At 40.4% G+C, this 22461-nt stretch overlaps 1 protein-coding gene across 25 annotated transcripts in view; it reads left to right on the top strand.

Annotated features, from left to right (window-relative positions):
* The window catches only part of ZBTB20 (zinc finger and BTB domain containing 20), an 820261-nt gene extending 799332 nt beyond the window's left edge, over positions 1-20929 (top strand). For all 25 annotated transcript variants that reach the window (XM_029213650.1, XM_029213649.1, XM_029213648.1 and 22 more), the window contains one exon: positions 354-20929. In XM_029213650.1, the coding sequence (XP_029069483.1) occupies positions 354-775 (422 nt within the window). In that variant the 3' untranslated portion in view covers positions 776-20929. The remainder of the gene's footprint in view (positions 1-353) is intronic.
* The last annotated feature ends 1532 nt before the right edge of the window (positions 20930-22461 follow it).

The following is a 22461-nucleotide window of genomic DNA, read 5'->3' as shown; positions in this document are numbered from 1 at the left end:
AATGATGGCACTGAAAATGACCCCTATAAAGTAGCACTCCCTTCTCTCCACAGAATGACCTTGGAAGACTTTTACTGGAGAATGTCGAGTAGCTTTCCAAGAGAGACATTTTCTGGCATGGGGACATGGAAAACTCTAGACTGTCCTGGCAGCACCTTAAAGCAAGTTTTCTCAGAACATGAGAGGCCAGGAAGGACTGGATCTTTCCAATCAGGGGTGATCCGTTAACCAATCAGATTTTTTTTTTAATGTTTTTGTTTTTGTTTTCTGTTGTCTTGTTTTTCTGTCTCTCATTCTCCCTCCCTCGCTGTGTCTCGCTCTGTCCCACTTGCTGTCTCTTCCCACATGAACAGGTGAGAAGCCCCACCAATGCAGCATCTGTTGGCGCTCCTTCTCCTTAAAGGATTACCTTATCAAGCACATGGTGACACACACGGGAGTGAGGGCGTACCAGTGTAGTATCTGCAACAAGCGCTTCACCCAGAAGAGTTCCCTCAACGTGCACATGCGCCTCCACCGGGGCGAGAAGTCCTATGAGTGCTACATCTGCAAAAAGAAGTTCTCCCACAAGACCCTCCTGGAGCGACACGTGGCCCTGCACAGTGCCAGCAATGGGACCCCTCCCGCAGGCACACCCCCAGGGGCCCGAGCTGGCCCCCCAGGGGTGGTGGCCTGCACGGAGGGGACCACCTACGTCTGCTCCGTCTGTCCAGCAAAGTTTGACCAAATCGAGCAGTTCAACGACCACATGAGGATGCATGTGTCTGACGGATAAGTAGTATCTTTCTCTCTTTCTTATGAACAAAACAAAACAACAAAAAAGAAACAAACGAAAAAAAGCTATGGCACTAGAATTTAAGAAATGTTTTGGTTTCGTTTTTACTTTCTGTTTTTGTTTTTGTTTCGTTTCATTTTGTACTACATGAAGAACTGTTTTTGCCTGCTGGTACATTACATTTCGGAGGCTCAGGGGAATAATAGTTCTCCCAGTCTCCCTCGGATGGTGGCCTTAAGGCCTGGTAGTGCTTCAGGAGGTCCACTGGTTGGATCTCTAGCTACTGGCCTCTAAATACAACCCTTCTTTACAAAAAAATCTTTAAAAAAAAAAGTAAAAAAAAAAATTTTCTTTTTTCACTTGTGAAGAGCACTACAAAAATATATAACAAAATCTAAAAGGCCTACTGTCTTTAAGTACACCGCTTGCAGTGTTTCAGTGGACATTTTCACAATTCTGGCCGCTTGGACTTCACAGTAACCAGTTAAAACTGTGGAATATCACTTTCTGGTTGAAAACCCAGAGGAAAGGCCCTGCTGTTTTCCACCCCCAACGTTGTCTGATTTCATGCAAGGGCTGTGGGTGTGGGAAGGGGCGTGGGTTTGGTGGTGTGGGAAAGGCAGACGGCAGGCTTCTCCCCCAGATTCTGCTTGGTCCACACACCCTGGCCCACCTCCTCCATGCTCCCCCCCCTTTCAGCAGAAGCCAGGAAGACTTGGACAAGCATCAAGCAACAGTGGCTATCGTATTTATTCAGTGTCTTCGCTGAGCCCCAGACTCAGCACAATCAAGAGGGACTTTCATGAAAGGCAGGAATGCAGATAAAACAAAGATATCAGAGGTTTGCACCTACGTTTCTAGGTACAAGAGAAGGATTATTTCCAACAATCTTTGCAAAAAACAAAAACAAACAAAAAAAAAGTGTCAGGATATATTCTTGTGGAAGAGAAAAAGAAAGAGAAATGGAGGGGGGGGAATAATAAAAAGTTCTTGAGGCTTTTTTAATTCAAAATTTTATAGAGGGGCAAAAGTGACGTTTACCAGATAGAATGCTGATTTTTTTAATATATTTACAACAGTATTTGTGTAAAAAAAAAAACAAAAAAAGTGAGATTGTTAAAAGTAATTTTTTTTTTCATTTTGGTTTTGCATACACTGCCACCAATCCCTTCTCTTTTATTTTATTTCACACACATATATATATTTTTTGGTAAGTCAAGACTGTTAAGGTTAGCGATACTGCTTCCAGATAGAAAGAATAAAAGGCAATTAAAGTTATATTTGAAAGAGAGGAAGGATATTTTCTTCATATTTTTTTAAATTTTTCTTAATTTTTATTATTTTAAGTATTGCCTGGGTTGATGAGGGCCTCTGGCCAGCCCATCCCTGCTGTAATTTGAACTGCTGCTTTGTATTTTGATATGTAGTCTTTCGACTTTTAGCACGCTTATGTTGCTCCACTGAATATTTTTTTCAACTGATTCATCTAGAATTCTGTTCTTTTTCATGGGAGGGACTTTATCTTTCAGAAACAGATTTCTTGCTTCTCTGAAAGTTCATTGAGATCTTATGATTCTAGAATTTCTATTGACTTTACCTTTTTTTTCTTTGATGAAACACTAGTAGTCTAGAGGTCTTGACAAAAGTGTTCTTTCCTTTTGTGGTCAGCCGGGAGGAGCAGTTCACAAAACTCTACTGTCCCTCCTCACCCTTCGCAACTACAGAGAGCGGCGTTATCAGAAGCCTGTTGCAGGTCAGATGCCTCGATGCCGAAATTACTTTCTTCCTTTCAAAGATCACCTTCTGTTTCCACCATGGTTGAGAGGGCTAAGTAAGATGATTATTCTTTAGATGATTTATTAACCCTTGCTTGTTGGTAAGGTTTTAAAGAAACTAACAAAAATCTCCCAGATGCCAACGTCCACCCTTCAAAAGGCCACCAATTCACTGCGTCATCTTAGATGCCACTCTCTCTTCCTAGTTTGGATTTCTCTCCTCGGTCCTGATCAAGGTATCAGAATAGAGATTTTTCCATTATAGACAGTGTCCTAAAGGGATTCCAACTCAAATATCGGAATTTTTAAACCTAATGAAAACTCCAAAGGTGATTTCATTGCTGGGCATATTTTAACACACTTAAGGGGAAAGGTAAATCTTTAAACAAAACAGAAACACTAAACTACAGTTTAAAAAGAAAAAAAGAAGGAAAGAAAGTATTTCAGTTTCAAAATTACTTTGCATTTTAATTTAATTTTCCTATCAGCAACTTATTTACAAAAACTGTGTGACAAATGAGGAGAAATCTTCCAAGGAAAGCAACTGTATAATAACTAAAGTGGTTTTACTCATACATTTTAGGATTGGTTAACTTGTATCTTTTCCATAAGTTCTTGGTGATGTTTAGTAGGGTTAGTGCGACTGGACTGGCGTATATGTGAGTTTCATTTGGTCCTGTGGTCCTTCATTCAGTAAATATTTTGCTAGTAGTTTTAATGTAGACTTGGATGATTAATTGACCTTTAAGTATCACCCATCGTGATTTCTAAGAGGAGTCCTACTAAAAACTATCTGTCCAAAATTGACCTGTTTTAAAAGCTAGTGGGAAACAGCTTCAGAAACAAGAAATAGTCCATTTTCTCTTGCTTTTTGAAATAGCTATCTTAAGTAAGACTACAGTATTTCCACTTACTACCAACAGAGGGAGCATTAGTTAATTAACCATGGCCTATAATTTTGATATTTTGAAAAACAAGTCATTCAACCCATGATGTAAAACAGAAGAAATTGACATTAAAAAAAATATCTTTTTAATCTAGAGGAAAATGACATGAAATCACTCAACATATGTTACAAATGGAAGAAGGCCAAAAGCCACTTTAAAGTATTTTGAATTATTGGACAGTAGCTCGTTTAAAATAGTGGCCTTACACAAACCTTAGCAAAGTAGACAGATGTTATAGGACCTCCAGAAACGTGATCTTGGGTGGCAGTATGGGCCACATTTAGCTATCGGCTTGTCAAATCTGAGGGAGAGTCATTTGCCTTAGTGCTGATTCGCCATGTAAAAAACTAAGCAATTGGGTTAAAATTTACCTTTTGTTATAGAACACGTGGGGAAAAAAATACCAGTTGGGTTTAAACCCTAATATTCATCCTTTCCCTTCAAATGAAGTATCTCTTTTTTGTAAATGTTAGAGGACTCCCAAAGAATTCCTGGTGAGGAGATGTAATCATTATAACAATATGGACTATCTAAGTTTGCATAGCAGTAGACTTTTTCTTACTGTGTGTCTGTTCCTCCCAAATATCTCATAGTCCAAAATAGTTGACAGACTGTTCTCTGGAGAAAGGAAGCAGCTAGATTGGAGTGGAAGATCTAAGCTGGGGAGCAGTGAACTTGCTGTGGGACCTTACTCCATGTTCTGGCCTCTGAAAGGGCTGCTTCCAAACTGACCTACATTTTAGGAAATAAACTAGTCCGTGCCTATTTCAAAAGGATAGAGTTGCTTTTAGTTTGTCAATCCTTCTTTTCAAATTAAATAATCACCAACATCTTAGGAAAGGGGAAACATTTTGCTTCAAGAATAGAAGATGAGCATAGATTCTTTTATTCTTTTAGTTTCAAATCCAACAATCTTCTTACATTTGGAACTTTATGCTAGGATGCTATGAGTGCTTAAAAAAAAAAAAAAAAAAAAACTTCAGTAGCCAGGAAAAAACAAGATAGATGAAATGGAAGCAAGTGTTCCAGATTTAAGACCTCTTAGGGTGAGTGCAGGGAACAAGAACTGGTATGGAAAAGTACTCTTTTTTTTTTTTTTTTTTTTTTTTTAGCAATTTATGACTTAAAACTGGATTAGCTGGACAAAGGAAAGGAAAAAGTCAAAGGGGAACGTTTATCTCTAGACAGATACAGTTTATGAAAAATAAAATTTTCTAGCACTAAAACATCAGTAGCATCTTAGCGGAGTGGGCAAGTTTTCCCCTATTGATATAATAAATGCCAAAATTTGTACCCCCCCCAAAGCCCCAAATGTGTAAAATAGAGCCCAAAAGAAGGAAGGAATTGAGACATATGGATCTGATACAAATCTACACATGGGAAAAGATTGAGAAACAAGCCAGGCCAAAAAAGACTCTGAAACGAAAGTCTCTATATCAAAATATTTCTTATTATACAGTTTGAGTTGTAAACTTTAGCTTCTAATAACAGTTTTATAGACTTTTTCTTCCCCAAATTCCTAATGCTTTGAATCTGTTTGTGCCGTGAGTAAGTGTGGTGAATACTTTCCTGCTGTTGTTCAGGCTGAAGCCCATTCCTTCTTCCTAGGCATCTTGGGGGTCACAGTAGCTCCTGGCCTTAGAAGGAAAGACTTGAATTTGCCGTGTTTAAAAGTCACAGGGATTTTATTTTGTATCAGCTCAACATTCTGTAAGGACCAAGAAAACTTCTTCCAACTCATGAACAGTTAGAATTTGTGCATTGTGATATGAAAAGGGAAAAGGTTTCCTCTGGGTGTGTTAAGTTTCATGTTAGTCCTAAAGCCTTCACCTACCTGTACCCCATCATATAAGCACACCAACAGTATGTGCCCAGTCCAGGCCTCTAATCAGTGTTTTCCCTCAGCACAGAAGTTGAAAGTGAGGTGTGCTTCGTATAAAACCCCTCAGAGCCCCGAGAGAACATAATAAGGGTCACGTCGCATCCTCGGTGTGGCTCCTCCAGAATGTTCCCAATACCTGCTGCCCTGAGGACAGGGGGCAGTGAGGTAGATCTGGCCAGGATTCCCACTAGCTATGCCCATTTTGGAGCCTTCCTCTATTGTTCTAGAAGATGTCATTTAATCAGTCGAGGCTGGGAGCAGAGTATGTGTGACTGCAGCAAAGGTATCAGATAACCACATCAGGTCTGCATCTGCTACAGCCAGTGTGCTGCCGCAGCAAAAAAGAGGCAAAACGAAGGCTCAAAGGAGGAGTAGGCACCACCTGAGATGCCCCTGGGACTTAGGAGAAGGGAGAGTGCCCTTTCTGTTGTGACCTGACTCTTAAAAGAAATCTTCTGAAAGAATAATATAGTCATGAGTTGAAGTCCAGGGTAGTGGGAGCCCTGGCGAAGGCAACAGGACTGCGAAACGTATTCAGCACCAATAATGCGAAGCCAGAAAGCATCCAATCGCAACACTAGGAGGTTTGGCAAGAGGCATTTAGAGAAAGCTCTGGGTTTTTCCGTGGGTAGGGTCGACAGACTTTTCAGTGATTTCTGGCTCTGAGAAACCTCTTTACTAACTATAAAAGAACTTTATTTAAATGGCCAATTTTGTCCCCCAGAGAAAGAAATTTTATAAAGAGAAAAATAGGACACTAAAGACAGAACCATGGGACTTGGTGTCGAACAAAAGGAAGGGTGCACTAGAATTTCAATCGACTCCCTGATTCCACAGAAGTGCCGGGCAACCCAGTGCCCCATGGCTTGCGGTGTGCGAGGAGGGCTCCTGAGCTGAGCCGGGCTCCCCAAGGCTAGATGCGCCCTCACGGTGGTCTGGTAGCAGCTGCTTTCGCTTCTGTGTTCTCGTGAAAAAAGGGGCCGTTCTCTTAGGTGCCCAGGAAATAGATGACATGGGACAAAAGCAATCTCTAAAAAAAAAAAAAAAAAAGCAATCTCTACCCTGGGGCTCAGGCCACAGAAAAGGGGCACAGAGGGGCTCTTGCTCCAGAGAGAATATTTTCAGATTCACAACAGCTGTTTGTGTAGGGTTGCCATTTCTGATACTGCTTAAACCTCCCCAAGTAGGAAAGCTGTGGTGACTCAGTGTTCCTGTAAACGCAGAGCCTGGAAATTACTAACCCAAAGCATCATTTCTAACGCTAGGTGCTAAGATGATTAGCCTGACCAAAACACCCCAGAGAACTTGGTAAGTCTCTGAATATTTTTTCTCCTGGGACACCAAATCCATAGTGGTCAGTGGTGCGTGTTAACAGATCCCAGAAAATGGCATGGAACGCTAGGGTTCCTCTGAATTCTTTTTAGGGTGAAGAGGTAGAAGATGAGGACTGCAGTGTGCGTTCTTTTTCAGAACTATGTATTTCACTGAACGAGGGGTAGAAATGCCCTGGGTTGAAACAAGAAACATCATTTTCCACACCGCTGACCAAAAATGCTTGGTTTCCGGTGATTCTTCAGGCCCAGCCTGTTGCTCCAAAAACTGAATAATTTCAGACTAAATCTTATCTGAAGTGACCTCAGTTAAGGTATTTTCACAGGAAGCCACTTATAGGAAAGAGTTACTGCCTTAAGTCAGAAAGCCCAGGGAAGAGAACAGAAGATAGATGGGACGGGTGTGAAGACGTGGACACTTCTTGCTTTTTTATGGTTGCATTATTACAAAAATGAGCCCTATTCATGACTGAAGACTATGGAAACAGTGACTTTAGGGGGAGGCACCAAACTTGTCAGGAACTGGCTGCCCTCAGGAAGTGGCTGCTATTTCCTATCCTATTTCAGTGACATAGGTCTGGGCTGGATGTAAAATAGACATCCTATTAGCTAAAGAGCGAGTCCCATAAGACACGATCACAGGTGCCTAAACTGCTAGGTTGAATCATTTCCTTAACAGGGAGCTTTCTTTTCCTGTACAGTGTGTACCTCTAAACTTTTTTTTTCTCAATTCCAGTGAGCATCTGGGTTATCTGGTGGTTCTTTGTTTAAATGCAAACTCACAACTTTCAAGTCTTCAATGATGGAGCACGATCTGCAGATCATAGGGAAAATCTAGCCGCAGTTATTGGAGTCCTGGCTTTTGAGATACCTAATTAGGGTATAAAAAGTCCCTAACTAGCCCTCTTTCAAATTCAGAGGTTTCCTTGATTCAAAATGCTTCAATGAGGTTCTAACCCAAGGAAGGAAAAAAAAAAAAAAAATTAACCCCATAGGAGACATCTGTTTCTACTACCGTTGCAACAGAAGTTTGTTGTTGCCCAGCAGAATCATTGCAATTTATATGTAGATTCTAGTAATGAAAGGGACTTAACCCATCTAGTATGTCACAGCTGCTGTCCAAAATGTCTGTAAATGAGTCTACATTATGCATGTACACACGCAGTGTGAGGTGCTCTCAGTACAAAACTGTTCCACATTCGTATTCCCTAGTGACAACAAGATAAAGTCTGGAATTTATAGTTAGTCAGAGGTCTCAGATATCTCATGTATCTGCTTCTGCTCTGTTGCCTTAGTTGGGTGCATTAGTGCTGTCCACTATCTGTGATGAGGCTTTAGGGCATTCTGAAGGAGCCCAACCATCAGTAATTCCTATGTACCCCTTTCATGAGAAACTTGAATATGCTTGTGTGGAGTAGAGTACACTTAACGAACTGCACTCCTATTGGATTTACTGACGTGTGTGTGGACATGCGTGTTTGCATGTGTACTTGCTGTGGTCTGGGAGTATGTGTGCACCTCAAACAAAGCACACACAGGCATAGGTCCTGGTGCATAGATACTGTTGCCTCTTCCCGCCATTGTGCTCAAGACTGGTGGCTCCCTTCCCAGGAAGCAGTCACCTGCCCACTCTGTTGCTTTTTGTAGCATTTCAGAGTTGGGAGACACAAAGGCAGCTTGTTGGATCCACAGCAAACCCACAGTGACAGGCTGCTTTCCTCCAGAAGAAGGTAAAACAGATGTACTCAACTGGCAAGTAGGTAAGAGGGAGCAGCAATGTGGGGCACCCCCTCTACCCAGGTTTCCTGTGCCGGAGCGGGCACCAAGGCCAGGCAGGCAAGGCCCATGCAAACTTTTGCCTGAGCCCTTCCATGGCTTAAAAGCCTCCATTCCTTTCCTCTATGCAACCCAGTGTGTGCACACAAACACCCACCCACTTGTAAGTTTGACTCCCAAACTAAAGCTTCCTAATCCTGCCTGCATCTGCAGGGAATCATCATCAATCACAAACTGTGTCTCCTGAAACCAGTGTGGCCTTTGCTGAAGTCTTTCCAGGAGTGGGTTGTTTACCATGTCTAGCAAACCAATAGACTCTCAGAAGAATCGTTTTTGGTAATCTCTAAGAACTGATGGCTCTTGCCCATCTCGAACGTTAAAGTAGAATGCGCTCTAGTGGGCTATTCTGAACAAACGGACCTGGCTCTCATAGCTGACTTTGAAGGGTGGCCTGGAAACAGTCGGATTCAGTTTTCTCACTCCCACGCCCTTCTTTTACTAGACGGTTTCTTATTTTTTATGACATGTGGATTATTTCTGCTCCCTTACAGAATTCAGAGGACGTTTTCTTTCCTCTTCTATTTTGGTGACTTTTCCCCTCCCCAGTTAAGTAAGGCTACTTACAGTTGCAATCTTTTTGTTGTTACTATTGTTTTAAATGTATATTGTCTTTCTATATCCAAAAGAAGTCTGTGACTGTAACCATAGGTATTTCTTTTTACTGGAAAAAAATGAGTTGTTTTTTTTTTTTTAGTTAACAGTACTAGTGACTTTGTGGAAGAATATGAGTTACTATTTAGGTATGCTTACTTAAGTACAGTACACTACATTGCAGTATTTCTGAAAGCTAGAACATACACATTATATATAACAACTCTATATTGAAATATATATTACATTATATTCATTTTAACTTTTGAATCTGCCTATGATCACGAGTTGATTGAAATACTATTTCTTTGCATTTATCACCCATCACCAACCTGCTGCAGTTAATCTGGTGCATTTAATAATAATCATTACTGCTCTAGTTTGCTTTTTATATTATCAGCTTCAGTATTGTCTTTACAGGATTTTAGAATTTTTTTTAAGCTCAGACTTAGCAAATGTAGGAAAGTGAAAACTTTTTTTAAGAAAACATTTTTTTTTTGGTGTGGCCGACACAAAGAGGTTCATAGTCAAAGTGATCTTGTTTAGCTGACCCTTTCAATATCTGAAGAACAAAAGAAGTGCATATGAATGTATCTGTGATTTTCCCCTCTAGGACTGTCACTGTCTATATTTGTTTTTAAAAATATGACCAAGGGGCCTCTTAACCTCCATATGATCTGACCAACAATTACAGGCTGCATTTCAAAGGGCTGCTCATCTGAGAAGCAGAAGGCAGTTAAAGGCCTAGTTGTCCCAACCGTATTTTCAAATATTGATTTTTAATACTAGTTCTTTACTGACTACTTTCTGTTTCCAGTATGCTTACAGTTATTTTAACTAGTCTTCAGTGCTTCCCTGGAGGCAGCTTAGCAATATAATGTTCATTTTCCTAGGAGAGTCTTTTTAATAAAATCAGAATTTAGGAACTTTTTCACGACAGAGGCTGATAGAACTAGAACTCAGAAAATTATAGTTCATTTTTTAGTCTGCAGAATCCATAAAATAGTGGTTCTTGGGTATCTAGCCCTCAATATCTACATTTGTCTGTTAAGGTGGGAACTTGGTGCCTTTCTTCTCTACCCAGGCCATCACGGAAATGTCAGAAATCAGGCATCCTGTCTTCCTCTCAAGAAATTTTTTCAAATAGTATTTTTAGATAAAGAGCTCCTTCAGCTTCCCTCAGCTACTCAACCCAATGCCTGGAAAACCCCGCTGATGGATAAACTTCACATTCGTCCTGGGTGCCTGAGACCAGTTCTACATTCAGGACAGGCTGAAAACAGCTGTTCATCGTACTCAGCGTGAGAACCCTTCCCACACTGAACCACCATTAAGGCTTCTCAGTGTGAATAACACCAATTCCTTCCTTTCATCTTTTTGTTTTCAAATCCCACCCCATTCTGCTGTGCCCCTCCAACAAGCCCTCCCCCCTCCCCTTATCCAACTCCCCTCATCTCCAACTCCCCTCCTTGCCCTCTACTTGCGGTACTCATTAAGGAACTACCTGCTCTAATCTGCATGGAAGGGGCTAGTATTGAGTCTAAAAGCAAAAATATCCATCTGTTTCTCCAAAGTTTTCAACTAAATATATTTCTACTAGACCAACACCATAGTGAATTGAGGGTGAGGTGAGCTGTTCCTTTTCCAGTGATCACTTAATACCCAAATTGTATCAACTTCACTATTTTCCTCTTTCCTTCTCCTCACCCATTCTCTTTATTTCTGTTTCTCTCTAAGACTTTAAATTACCTCTTCCTCTCCTCACTGCCTTAAGAACTCTAATCATCATGACACCTGAGGGCTCATTCCCCTCTCTTCCCCCAGCCCCGTTGTGAGTGTCCTTCTTTGAGCTTTATGTGGTGAAAGAGCACTGACATGAGTGAGTTCATCGGCATGAGACTCGTAGGCAGAGTGAAGCATGTCTTCACTGTACCTTCAGGTTTTAAAAGTTATCAATATTCTTTTGAGAGTGGGAGGACCTGAGTCACAGTTTTAAATGTCAGCCGTACTAGCTGAGGTCACAAATTCTTTTCACCTTTACATTTGGCCAAAGACAAAGGGAAAAATATTTTCTGGTTTTTTTTCCTCTTTTTTAAAATACCACAGTGTTCAAATTCCTGATATGAGTAGACCATTTCTGAGGGAGAAAAAAAATCATCAGTGATGACTCAACTCCTACTAATATTTAGCCAAGTGACATACAGGTAATTGACTTAGAGAAATTTAATGAAAGGAGTAATATTTCAGAATAATTTTGATACCTGCTCAAGCCCTAGTGAGCTCTTCTGAAACAGGTAAATCCACTTCTACTCAAAGGCATCACAGGAGATAATTAGGAAGAATTTTTTTCATGTCATGTTTTTGAAAAACGAATAATTGTTGATTGGTTTAGAACTTTAAGCAGTAATTTACTAAGGGATGAAAAGATCCATAAAGTTTCTAAAGTGTCTATTTTGCAACCACATATTTTTAAACATAAACTTAATATGTGCCTAAATAAAATAATAATAGGGCAGAACAGATATTTGAAGAGCCCAGTAACTAAGCATTCACCATGTAATTTGGTCATCGTGCTAGATCTCACTTCAGTGAGTTATAACTGTCTGGTTGCCAGAGCATTGTCCAAAAGACTCATACATTTCTAGGTCTCCCCCTTTACAGGATGCTTATGACGCAATCTGAACAACTCTGTGTCTTTCCTGACTCCCAGTCCAGCACTCTTACTGTGATACTGCTTTGGCTCTCGGCTCTTGGGTGGACCATTCTGTGGCATCTAGAGCACTACCTGATTTTGAGCACACAGGGGTATGCTTTCATTTCTTGCTTTACCCATTGACAAACAGAAGGAACATTAATGTCAGAAATGTAGTCTTAATTTGATTTGAGGCTTGACGCAGGTTTTACCTTAATCAAACCAATTTTTAACGTCTCACACCATAGAGAACAATGAAATAACTAAGAGGTTCAAAAACCTCCCTGAGTCCCACATCTAGTAGGAAACCAACACTTCTTAAAGTCAGTGTGTATGTTGCTTAGGACTGTCATCTTCACTTAGCATGTTCTCCCCATCATTCTTATCTCCTTCTCTTTCTTTGTCCATTCTGACTCCCTCTTTTTTTTTTTTTTAAAGTACTCTTCATCTAAAGTAGTCCTCTCCTCAGGCATTGACTTCTGAAAGAACAAAAGACTCTCTTTTAAATCCTAAATGCCATCATTTAAAGTATAATGTGGAGGAGGAGTGGATCTGGTTCTGGAAGGTCCCATTTGGTCCAGTTTATCACAAAGATTCCTCCAGGATGCCTTCTTGACCTCGTTCCTTCTAGTGCTCCAAGAAGAGCTCTAACCCTGAGACCCCAGATTTCTCACCACAGCCTCTGCATTAGTCTAGATGAATGTTGAAATCCTGTTTAATATTCTGGAGAGTCCAGGATGTGAATTTCTTGTTACTTTCGAGCCTCCTGCTTTTCTAAGCTAACACAGGTAGCCCTAACGGTAAGTAATGCAGCAATATAACGGTCAGAAACATTGCAGTATACATTTGGGAGGACAGGAAGGGATTTTTTTCTTTGCCTCCATAAAAAGCTTGCTTCCTACCCCGGCCCCACCCCCACAATGCATTTCAGAAGCTCTGCATCTCATTTTACAGATACATAGTTTTAGGATTTGCAGATAGAGCTTAGGAAATATTCTGAGATTGAGGCTGGTAGCAAACCAGTTTATTTTCTGCACTGGACTTTAGGACAAGTGTGCACGGATACAATTCCTTCAAAGAAAGTGAAACTAACATAGTAAAGCAAAGGGATAATACTTTTACACATTAAAACAGTTGTTTGCTATCTGTAAACCTTGATTTAAGCATAATTATTACTTTTTAGAAACCTGAAGCTGGAGGAATGTGTATTTTAGTGAAGTTTGTTTGTTGATTCGTTTGTTTCCCTTTTTCTCTTCTCAAGGCAGTAAAAAATTTTGATTCTTTAATTTGATACTGTCCATGGCCATAGGCGTCAGTCAAATCACTGCCCACCCTTACCTTACTCCTTTCCCTCTTAGAATGAAAAGCCTTCCATTCTATCATTAAGGAGTCTATTCTCCATGAAAATCTTATCTTCCTTTTCGAGTAGAATGTGAGAGCTTTGAGGAGAAAGAGTCTCTCTGCACTTTGAGGGTAGAATAGTTAAAATAAAAGCTATTCCTTGAAAAAGAAACCCCATTTACCTAAACTTTACAGGTATGAGGCCTAAGGATGGGAATTGACTGCGGATGAAGTTCATGAAATTTCACACTACAAATCCTTATTGTCTCCTCAAATGTTTGAAATAAGGCTGAGGATAGACTAATGTAATGAAAATCCTCTTTGGATGTTTCTTATTGATATAGGACAGAATCACCAGAAAAGAAAAAGAAAGGATAGTACTAAAATGCCAGAATCAGTTAATCTGTGGATTGCTATAATTGTTCAGATTTCTGTTCTCTGCATTTCAAAACTGCATGTGTTCATGAGGTCTTAAATGGTGAAACACCGCTCCTCCATTGCCTGTCATCTCCCCAACCTGGCACTGGAGGTGACAGTCACAGAGGGAGATTGGCATTGCCAGTACTTCACCCATCCATACTCTCACCACCACAAAAGAAAGAAAAACCAAATTAGAAACTTTAAAAAAAAGAGGAAATTGTAGTGCTTCATTTGAAAGCATACTGTTTTCAACTCAATTCAATTTACAGATAGCCTGACAACCTTTTTATAACCTGTTTTTTATGCTATAATATGCATTCTTAGCTGAATCTTTAAAATAACTGCAATTTCAATTAAGTGAACAGAGGAAAAGCAAAGAGGGGAAACAGGACAATGTGATGGGACTAAATTTGATACAGTTCTGGATTCCTAAAGCCAGTTCTCAGGGTTAGCAGGGAAAGTCAGCACCACTCGCCCTTTGCCATTTTTGCCCATTCTCACCAGTATAGGCCTAAGAATTAGTAAAATAACCTCACTTCTTTGTGATTTAAGACTTCTCTTTTCTTTATTTATTTTTTGGCTGTGTTGGGTCTTCATTTCTGTGCGAGGGCTTTCTCTAGTTGTGGCAAGCAGGGGCCACTCTTCATCGTTGTGCGCGGGCCTCTCACTATCGGCGGCCTCTCTTGTTGCGGAGCACAGGCTCCAGACGCGCAGGCTCAGTAGTTGTGGCTCACGGGCCTAGTTGCTCCACGGCATGTGGGATCTTCCCAGACCAGGGCTCGAACCCGTGTCCCCTGCATTGGCAGGCAGACCCCCAACCACTGTGCCACCAGGGAAGCCCAAGACTTCTCTTAATGCTATCAAAACCATATAGAGAAATTATAGAAACCCTTGACTGCTCCCATTACTAACCTGCTCTCCGGGGCTTATGCAGAGAGATAACGGACAATAAAATAATGGTTCAAATTTAATACAAGCTTTAGACATAGACTGAAGTGACTAGTGTATGTTCACTTCCAGAGGGTTCTTTGAAAAATAAGGTGAGTTACTCTGCTTCTGCTCTCCTTGGCACAGACTTTGATTTGGAACCATCTATATGTAGATTTGTAAGAGAGGATTATCAAAAGCATTGTCAGCAATTAAACTCCTTCTTTAGTCCCAGTGATTACGTTTTCCCGAGGGGCCTACTGAGATATAAATTAAGGGTAACTTTCATATATCTAAATTTGGTTTTTTGCACTATCGTTAAAAGAACTGTGGTTTTCAGAGTAAATGAAAGCAGAGTCTCTTGGTAATCCTCATCGTGGCAAACAAAGGCAAGAAGTTGATAGAATCAAGAAACTCTGTGATAACGTAGTGTTCCAAAGGAATTTGAGTGTGCTGACCCCACTAATGTTTCTATAATCTATTCTAAACTACATATTGATCCTCCTGAGACTTCCAGCATGCATGTGGTATGTGCATACAAGCAGATTTACACTTGGAGGGTGGGGACCCAGGCAAACTGGAGAGAATGATTCTGGAGGATGATCAAATGCAAGGCATCTCTCCAAAATCACTCAGTACTGCCATATCCCAAACTAAGTCCAGATTAATCTTAAGCAAAAAGTAAGCTCCATGAGACATCCTGCTATGAATGTTTTTTCTTACAGAATAATACAAGAAGAGGTACAATGCAGACCCTTAATTTTGGTGTAATAATTCACTTTTATATTTAATAATTGTACTTTTTGTGTGTGTGTCATTGAGCTATTTGTACCAATTTTCAATCTATCATCCTGAGAGGGGCCTTGAGAATTTCTGTGTATGTGTATGTTGATCTGTATTTATGTGTAGTCAGAAAAAATGGATAGGAGAGGAATGAGGCAAGAGAGAAGGTCAATGTGAAAAAGGGAGTGCTCTTAGTGTCCCTATTTATGTTAGGTAAGGTGGCTGCTGCCCAAAGCCCTCGAGGAATAGCTGATTGCACTATTCAAAACTAAGAACCCAGCACTGTTAAATTTAGGACCGTGTTTTGGGAAACAGGAAAGCTTTATCTTTTTCTGTACCCATTCCCTTTAGCATCAGAGCCATTTGACATGATGAAAAGCATTCAGTAAAAACCACTACTGATCTTTGCATTAAATAGCTATTTTCCTCTTCTAAATACTACCCTTGGTTTCAGGTCAACTCTTTCCCTTTATTTTCTGCCTATTGGCTTAACATTTTACAGAATAATGCCTAGGCGTATGCTAGCTGTTTCCTTCCTTTGAGCTGAACCAAACAGGGACAACGAAAGAGATGACTCACAGAAGTGTGAGGTAAGGACTGAATTTCCCACTTTTGTGGCACTGGTAACTTTTAGTAAGAGCTGTTTAGGGTTGAGCTTGGGGCTGTAATAGGGCTTTTTTTTTTTTTTTTTTTTTTTTGCACTAAATAAATATGACTGCACTGCATTGCACTACTGAAATGTATTTACTTGTGCCGGGAGAGAGTGTGTGAGGTATGGGAAAGAAAGAGGCAAGTTTTGAAACTAGAAGCACCACAAAAATGGAGGGTTATTTCCGTCATGCTTGGTCTTAGCAGAGTTGGTAAAAATCTGTGGAATCTGCCAACTCTTGATCAGGCCTAGAAACTGCCATGCTGATAGGATCTGTTTTCTTATTATAAAGAAGCTGAGTTAGTACTGTAAATTGAAGACGTTTAAGGAGAAGTTTGCCCAATGTTGTCTCCAACTAAGCTTTCAGTAAGAGTTGCGATGGTGAGGAAGCCAACCGAGGTGACCGGAAAGTCTTCGCCTTGGCCCGAGGTAGGGCCTCCTTTCAGAAAAACCTCACCTTGTCCGTATTGGAGGTATCCTTTCAGCCTGAGCATGCTTTTTCATCGCTGGGTGAAACCTAGATCAGGCTAACCAAAGAGGAAGGCCATGCATGTGGTAAAATCCTTTAAGATGACAGTAAGGGAACAGTGCAATAAACATTGAAAACCAGTGAGGTGAAAGGTTTATCTGAAACAAGCTAGGCCAACTTTGAAATTGGAGGAAGGGTTGGAGGATTAATCAGGACCTACTTACTAGCTGCTCCATCAGAGACTATCCTTTATAAAGCAGAAGACCTTAACAGTGCCTAAAAGCCTAGTCTTGAAGTTGTTGCTTTTTCTTTCATTGGATTTATTTTTATTGCCTTTTTAAATCTTAGAAGTAATTAGAATTTGACAGCTCTTTAGTGAGTATTAATAAAAGAATCTTTCACCACAGGAAAAGCAATAGATTGTGTAGGGAATAATAACAGGAGAGTGAATATGCTGAAGGACTCGTCCAGAATCCAAGGTGACAGCTTTGAAGATTCTGGTTCAGTAAGAAAGGGTCACAACCCATATCAATGGGTAATATGGAATTTCTCTGATCACTATCACATGTTGGGGCATCAATTTGGAAAACTCTCGGTTGCGGCCTTTCTTAAGATTACATTGATACCTATCTCTTTCTCTCTCCTTCTTAGCATCCATCCAAGTCTACTTTTCCAAGTTAAAAAATTTGTAAGGAAGCTGTCAGCCTTGCTAGGCAGAAAAACTCCATTTAGAGCTTTCAGAACTAATGTAAGCCGTCCCTTAAGCACTCAAAGTATTATCTCCCTTTCAAATAAGAAACTCTAAATTCAGAGCTCTTTACAGGTACTTAGAGATGTGTATTGGGTAAGCACTGAGAAGATACCGACTGCACCAAACCAAAGTTACAGAAAGAAATAATTGACCTTTTAAAATATCTTCACATTAACTGCCCTAGGATACTTCTCTTGAGGCTTTTGGAAAATAACTTCTTCCTTGAAACTTGCATACCCACTCCAGTTCTGTCACCAAAGATTTTCCTTTCCAGAGCCCCACCTCCTCTCTTGCAGACAAAAGTGATACAACAGGCTCAAGGGATATGCTTTGGTGGTCAAGGGATGATACTTTGGTTTTCATTCTGTTCACAGTGATATTTACAGGAGACTTCTTGTTAAAGGAGCTACTGAATTGTCTTTATGACTTAGGGTTTGGTTAGAGGTTTAAAAACTAGGAAAAAATAGATAAACGCTAGTACTTGACACTGTAAACTGTCTTTATAATAGAGTCATGACCTGGAGACTGATGGAGAGAAAGAAACTTCCATGGAAGAGAGTGAGCTAAATCATTTAGAACCAAACAAGGATCACTGGTGAAACGTGGGGCAGCATGGACACAGAGCCGGTCAGTGCTCTGCACGGCCGGGGCCAACAGCAATGGCCAGTGGGAGAGTCAGATAACTGGCCAGTGAGTTCAGGTACTGGAAAAGCCACAGTCTGGGTTTCATTGTAGTTGCTGGAGTGGTTAAAACATCCATGCCCACGGCAAGGAAGATGCTGAGGCAGATCTCTTGTGATAGTGCCTTTCTTGTTGTAGCGAGTACTAGGTTAATAATCTGTTCAGTTAACGCTTTTCTGGATCATTGCCCCCAGTCTTCTGAGGAGGTCTGAAGGGATAGTATTCACCTAGGATGAAGGGATAGTGTATTGCTCCTGGAATGCTGTGATGTGATGATATTTGCACTAGATTCTAAACTTTAAACTGGAGCAACTGAATGAGAGAAAAACCAAGGATAGTTCAAAGAAACCAAAAGCAGTATTTCCTGACTGATGTCATTTCTTTGTCTTCTTCGTCTTCTTTTTTTTTTTTCCTGAAAGAAAACTTCACACTTGTTGATTACCAAGCTCAACTTTTACCAATTCTTTTCCTTCTTATTTTTTTTCCCACACTGGACCATCGGTGTGAATTAACCATCAGGCAGGAATGGTTAATGGAAAGGGCCTCTGTCATTACAACTTCACACCCCTTCTCTGCTTCATCAAGGGCATGGGGTGGGGTGTTGGGGGGCAGGGAGCCTCCAGAGCCATCGAGCCCTTAGGAAAGCCAGTAAGCATAGATGTCATGTCAAGAACTGTGTTGACACATATTTGCTCAGAGGACATTGGGGCCCAGAGCGAATCCTAAAGGATGCTCAGAAAGAAGGAAACCAATGTGCTGAAGAAAACAAAGGGAGGTGGTGCCCAAAGTTTACCTATTTCTCCTCTCTCTTCTCTTTCCCACCTCACCCTCGTATCCCCTCTATCGGAATTATATTTCATCTCATATATTATATGGTACCAGAAGAATTATTTGGTTCCTTGGTTTCTCTCTTTATCAGTGGGCTGGAAACTCCTCCAATATTAAAAACAAATACCATCAGTGGCTCCCCTGTGGCCTCCCAGTTTCTCAAATGCTGTCCAGCTGGTCTTGACCAGTCAACTAAGATAACTTGGAAGCTTTGGCTGGCTCAACCACCTGTCCACTTTATTTTCATTTTGTTTCCATTTCCATTTGAATTTTGAGTGATCCTATGGAAAGGTGGAAATCACAGGAAAGGTTTGGAGGCTGTAATTCTAGGGCATAGCTTGTCAGGAGTTTGTATTACCCAAAATATATCTTTTTCCACCTGTTTTCAGTTGAATCTGTTACCCTGATTATAATTTCTATCGTATTTGTGGTTATTTTTATAAGAATAGAGTCCATTTGCAATGTCTCTTTGAGTGCTTTTTTTCTATTTTCCCCACATAGATGCAGTACCAACCTGTTAATGAAATACCTTTTTATTATATTATTAATATGTAATTCTACTGTAGACCAAAAATATAAAAAAATTTTGTTCATTTTAAAGATATAAAGAACTAGTGAGTGAAAGATTAAGAGTTGAAGGAAAAGACAGAAGAGCAGTGGTTAACTATGTTGAGTTAGAAATCTTAAGAGTAGCCTTACCTATTTTTTAACCAGTGCTTGCCAATCATACCATAGTTGGGATTATAGTCTTGGCTCCTTCATGCTTATGTTTTATAAGTCTTGTTTGTCTGTTTGTTTTTCTTTGATGTAATTGAGGTTGCACATCATGCTATTTTTGGCAATGCCTGATTTTATTATATTGTACTTTTGTGGGTCATTTCCTTTAGAAGGATGGGGGAAAAGTTTTATTTCTTCTTTTAATTTAAAATTTGTTTAATGCACTGGAAATAAAATTGGACATATTTCACTGTTTAAAAAATCAGAAACAAAACAGAACAAAAACCACAAAGAAAAAACCAGCAACCAAATAAGCAACAGGGAAAAAAAACTTGGGGAAAAAAAAAATCTGTTTGTACTGGATACACATACATAATACATCCCACTCAAAAGAGGAATACCATCAAATAAGAAAAATATATGTTTAAGCTGCAATACTGAAATGGAGAAGATACCTGGGTTCAATGAGGATGGGGAAAACAGGACATTGCTTTGAGATTTGAGATCTCGTTATTGTTCCAATTAGTGCCCAAACTGGTTAAATGTGGGTGTGGTGACTACAGAGGAAATAGCCCCAGCCTTCCGCATACCACTGGAGCTCTCCGTTACCGTTGATCCGACGCTTGAGCTCCACTGTAAGGGGGAAGAAAAATGTGCTATGATGGAGAAACTGGCTCGTATAGAGGTATTTGTACAGTACACACGTGGACACAGTTTAGTCCTCTGCTCATCCTCATGTTTCTTTTCTCCCTGAGGATTTGCAGCGGATAAACCCACAACATGAGAGACTGTAAATGACTCCTCAGAACATCAGCTAATGCTAAAGTACCTCTTGACTCCAAACTGATCTCCCTTCTTGAGCATTCCCAGATACCAACAGAGCCAGTAACCCATACAAAGGCACAGTGGAAGGAGAGAGAGAGATTTTTTCTAGTCAAACCAGCTGTATCTTTTGTTTAATGTTTGCTGGGTTTTTCTGGTTTTGTTTTGTTTTAGAGTTGGGGTGGGAGTGGACATAACTTCACAAACCTAATACAGTAATTGTTTTGCATCTTCCATGTTTTATGCAAAAGCAGACATTTAAATCAATAAATAATCGTGCCCTAGACTGAAAGTTAATGTTTAGGAGAGGAAAAAAATTGTTGGAATTTTTTCTACATTTTTTTGTGAAGAATCTTTTTTGGAAAGGAAGGATACATATTTTTGTTGTGTAATATTTTCTATTTTTGAATGCATTTTATTGGTACAAGACTGTTTTTTTGGTGAAGACATTATTTAAAAAAAAAAAAAAGAAAAAAACTAATCGAAAAGTTTGCCCTTAAGGATATGCTGCAGTTTTGAGGTTAAAAAAAAAAATAACTGATTCAAGATGCGTGTTAAAAGTTGGGATTATATTGTTGTTTTTTGTAATTGTTACAAGAAGAAGTTTGTACCCACTGCTGTTTATTTTGTTTCAGATGAGTAAGTAAAGGGATTGTTCTTGTTTTATTCTTTTTTTAGAGAAAAAAAAAAGCTATTTATGAAATGTCAAAAACACTGGACTGTGAGTTTAAGTGTGGAAGCATTTTACCACCCTGTGTCTTCGACCAATTATGGGAAACCCCTTTTCTCTTCCCCCCACCCCCTGCCTTAGCCTTGCCAAATGAGAAAAAATGTAACAGCTGTCAGATGATCGAAGCCACTGAAGACCTGCTTTAATTTTTACGGTTTGAAAAAGTTGGAAAACCAAAGTTAAATTTCTTTCTGAAATCCCACTGTCCGTAGCCCTTTTTTTTGTATGACACAGCCGGTTGACTCTGCCTCTCTGTCTTGGATCATTGCCTTCTTAAGGACTTGGGGGCCAGCTCTGAGGCAACAGAGGCATAAAGGTGGTGAGCCTGAGAGTTGAGGTCTCATGAAGTCCATGTGAGCGGGGCTTCAACTTCTCAGCGCGCAGCCACGCTTCCCATCCTGAGGGGAGGCTGCCGAGAGAGCAGTGCTGACCTGCTTGAGCAGAGATGCCCCCTCATCGCCTCCATCCTCGGCTTCTAAGACCTCCCTGTTACCATCGCTCTCTAGACTGGCTTTGCTTCTCTCGGCAGCCCACCTTCCATGGATGGGGTGGGGGGAGGAAGGATCCAATTGAAAGAAACGGCTGTGGGTGCTGTGAAGGCACCCCCAGCCCTGGGGAAGGTGGGGCAAGGGACCCTCTAGCACAAGGGAGCTTGCCTGCCTCATCTCTGGCTGTGTGGATTATCCATCCATCTACTCACTGTGAAGATGGAGAGGCAGAGTGCCCTAAGGCTGTTCAATAGCTTTTCCATATTTTTTCAAGATTGAAAAAATAATTTTTAAAACTGTGATTTAAAAAAAAAAAATCATTTGGCTGGAGGGAAGGGAAAAGGGAAACACCAAAAGCTGTAACATGATTAACTGGAGATATTTAACTGGGGGCACTTTCTAGACCAAGACAAATGAATTCCGTTCTGGACCCTAAAGCAGCCAAATCTTGAGACTGTCTATGACAGAAAGCTGAAGAGAGGCCTCAATTTCCTCCTCTCTCCTTTCTTCTCTCTGTCTCGAAATTCTCTCTTGTTCTCCTTTTCCAGCTTCCCTTGGACGACTGCCCCAATGGCCCTTGGTCTCCCATCTCACTTGTGTGTGCACGTACACACACACACACACACGCACACACTTGCACAACACCATTTTTCTTAAGGATTGTGGGACCGAATAAAATCTTGTGCCTTCATTTTTTTCCTTTTATAGTTAGATGAACCTCTTCCTTTTTTACAATGTTTAAAAAATAGGGGAGGTTGAAGTGTTAGTGGAGGACTTGGGTGTCGTTTAGGAAGTAATTTTTGTTTAGCACGTTCCCCCAAACAGTAACACAAACACTTCCACCCCTTCATCATACTCTTTGGACATTTAGAGCATCAAGTAACCAGGCACATGACAGCCAAAACCCATTTAATTTTAGAACAATTCCTGAAAATTTTATTTCGTACACTTCTTTGATCTTTATCAAAAATGAGGTGAGAAATGGCACGCAGCCTTGTTCTCCCACTTTGGTGCTTTTGCGTGTGG

The sequence above is a fragment of the Monodon monoceros genome, unplaced genomic scaffold, assembly GCF_005190385.1.
Source record: "Monodon monoceros isolate NGI ecotype Baffin Bay Population unplaced genomic scaffold, NGI_Narwhal_1 Super_Scaffold_11, whole genome shotgun sequence".
NCBI lineage: Eukaryota > Metazoa > Chordata > Mammalia > Artiodactyla > Monodontidae > Monodon > Monodon monoceros.
This window is presented reverse-complemented; position numbering and strand designations above follow the sequence as displayed.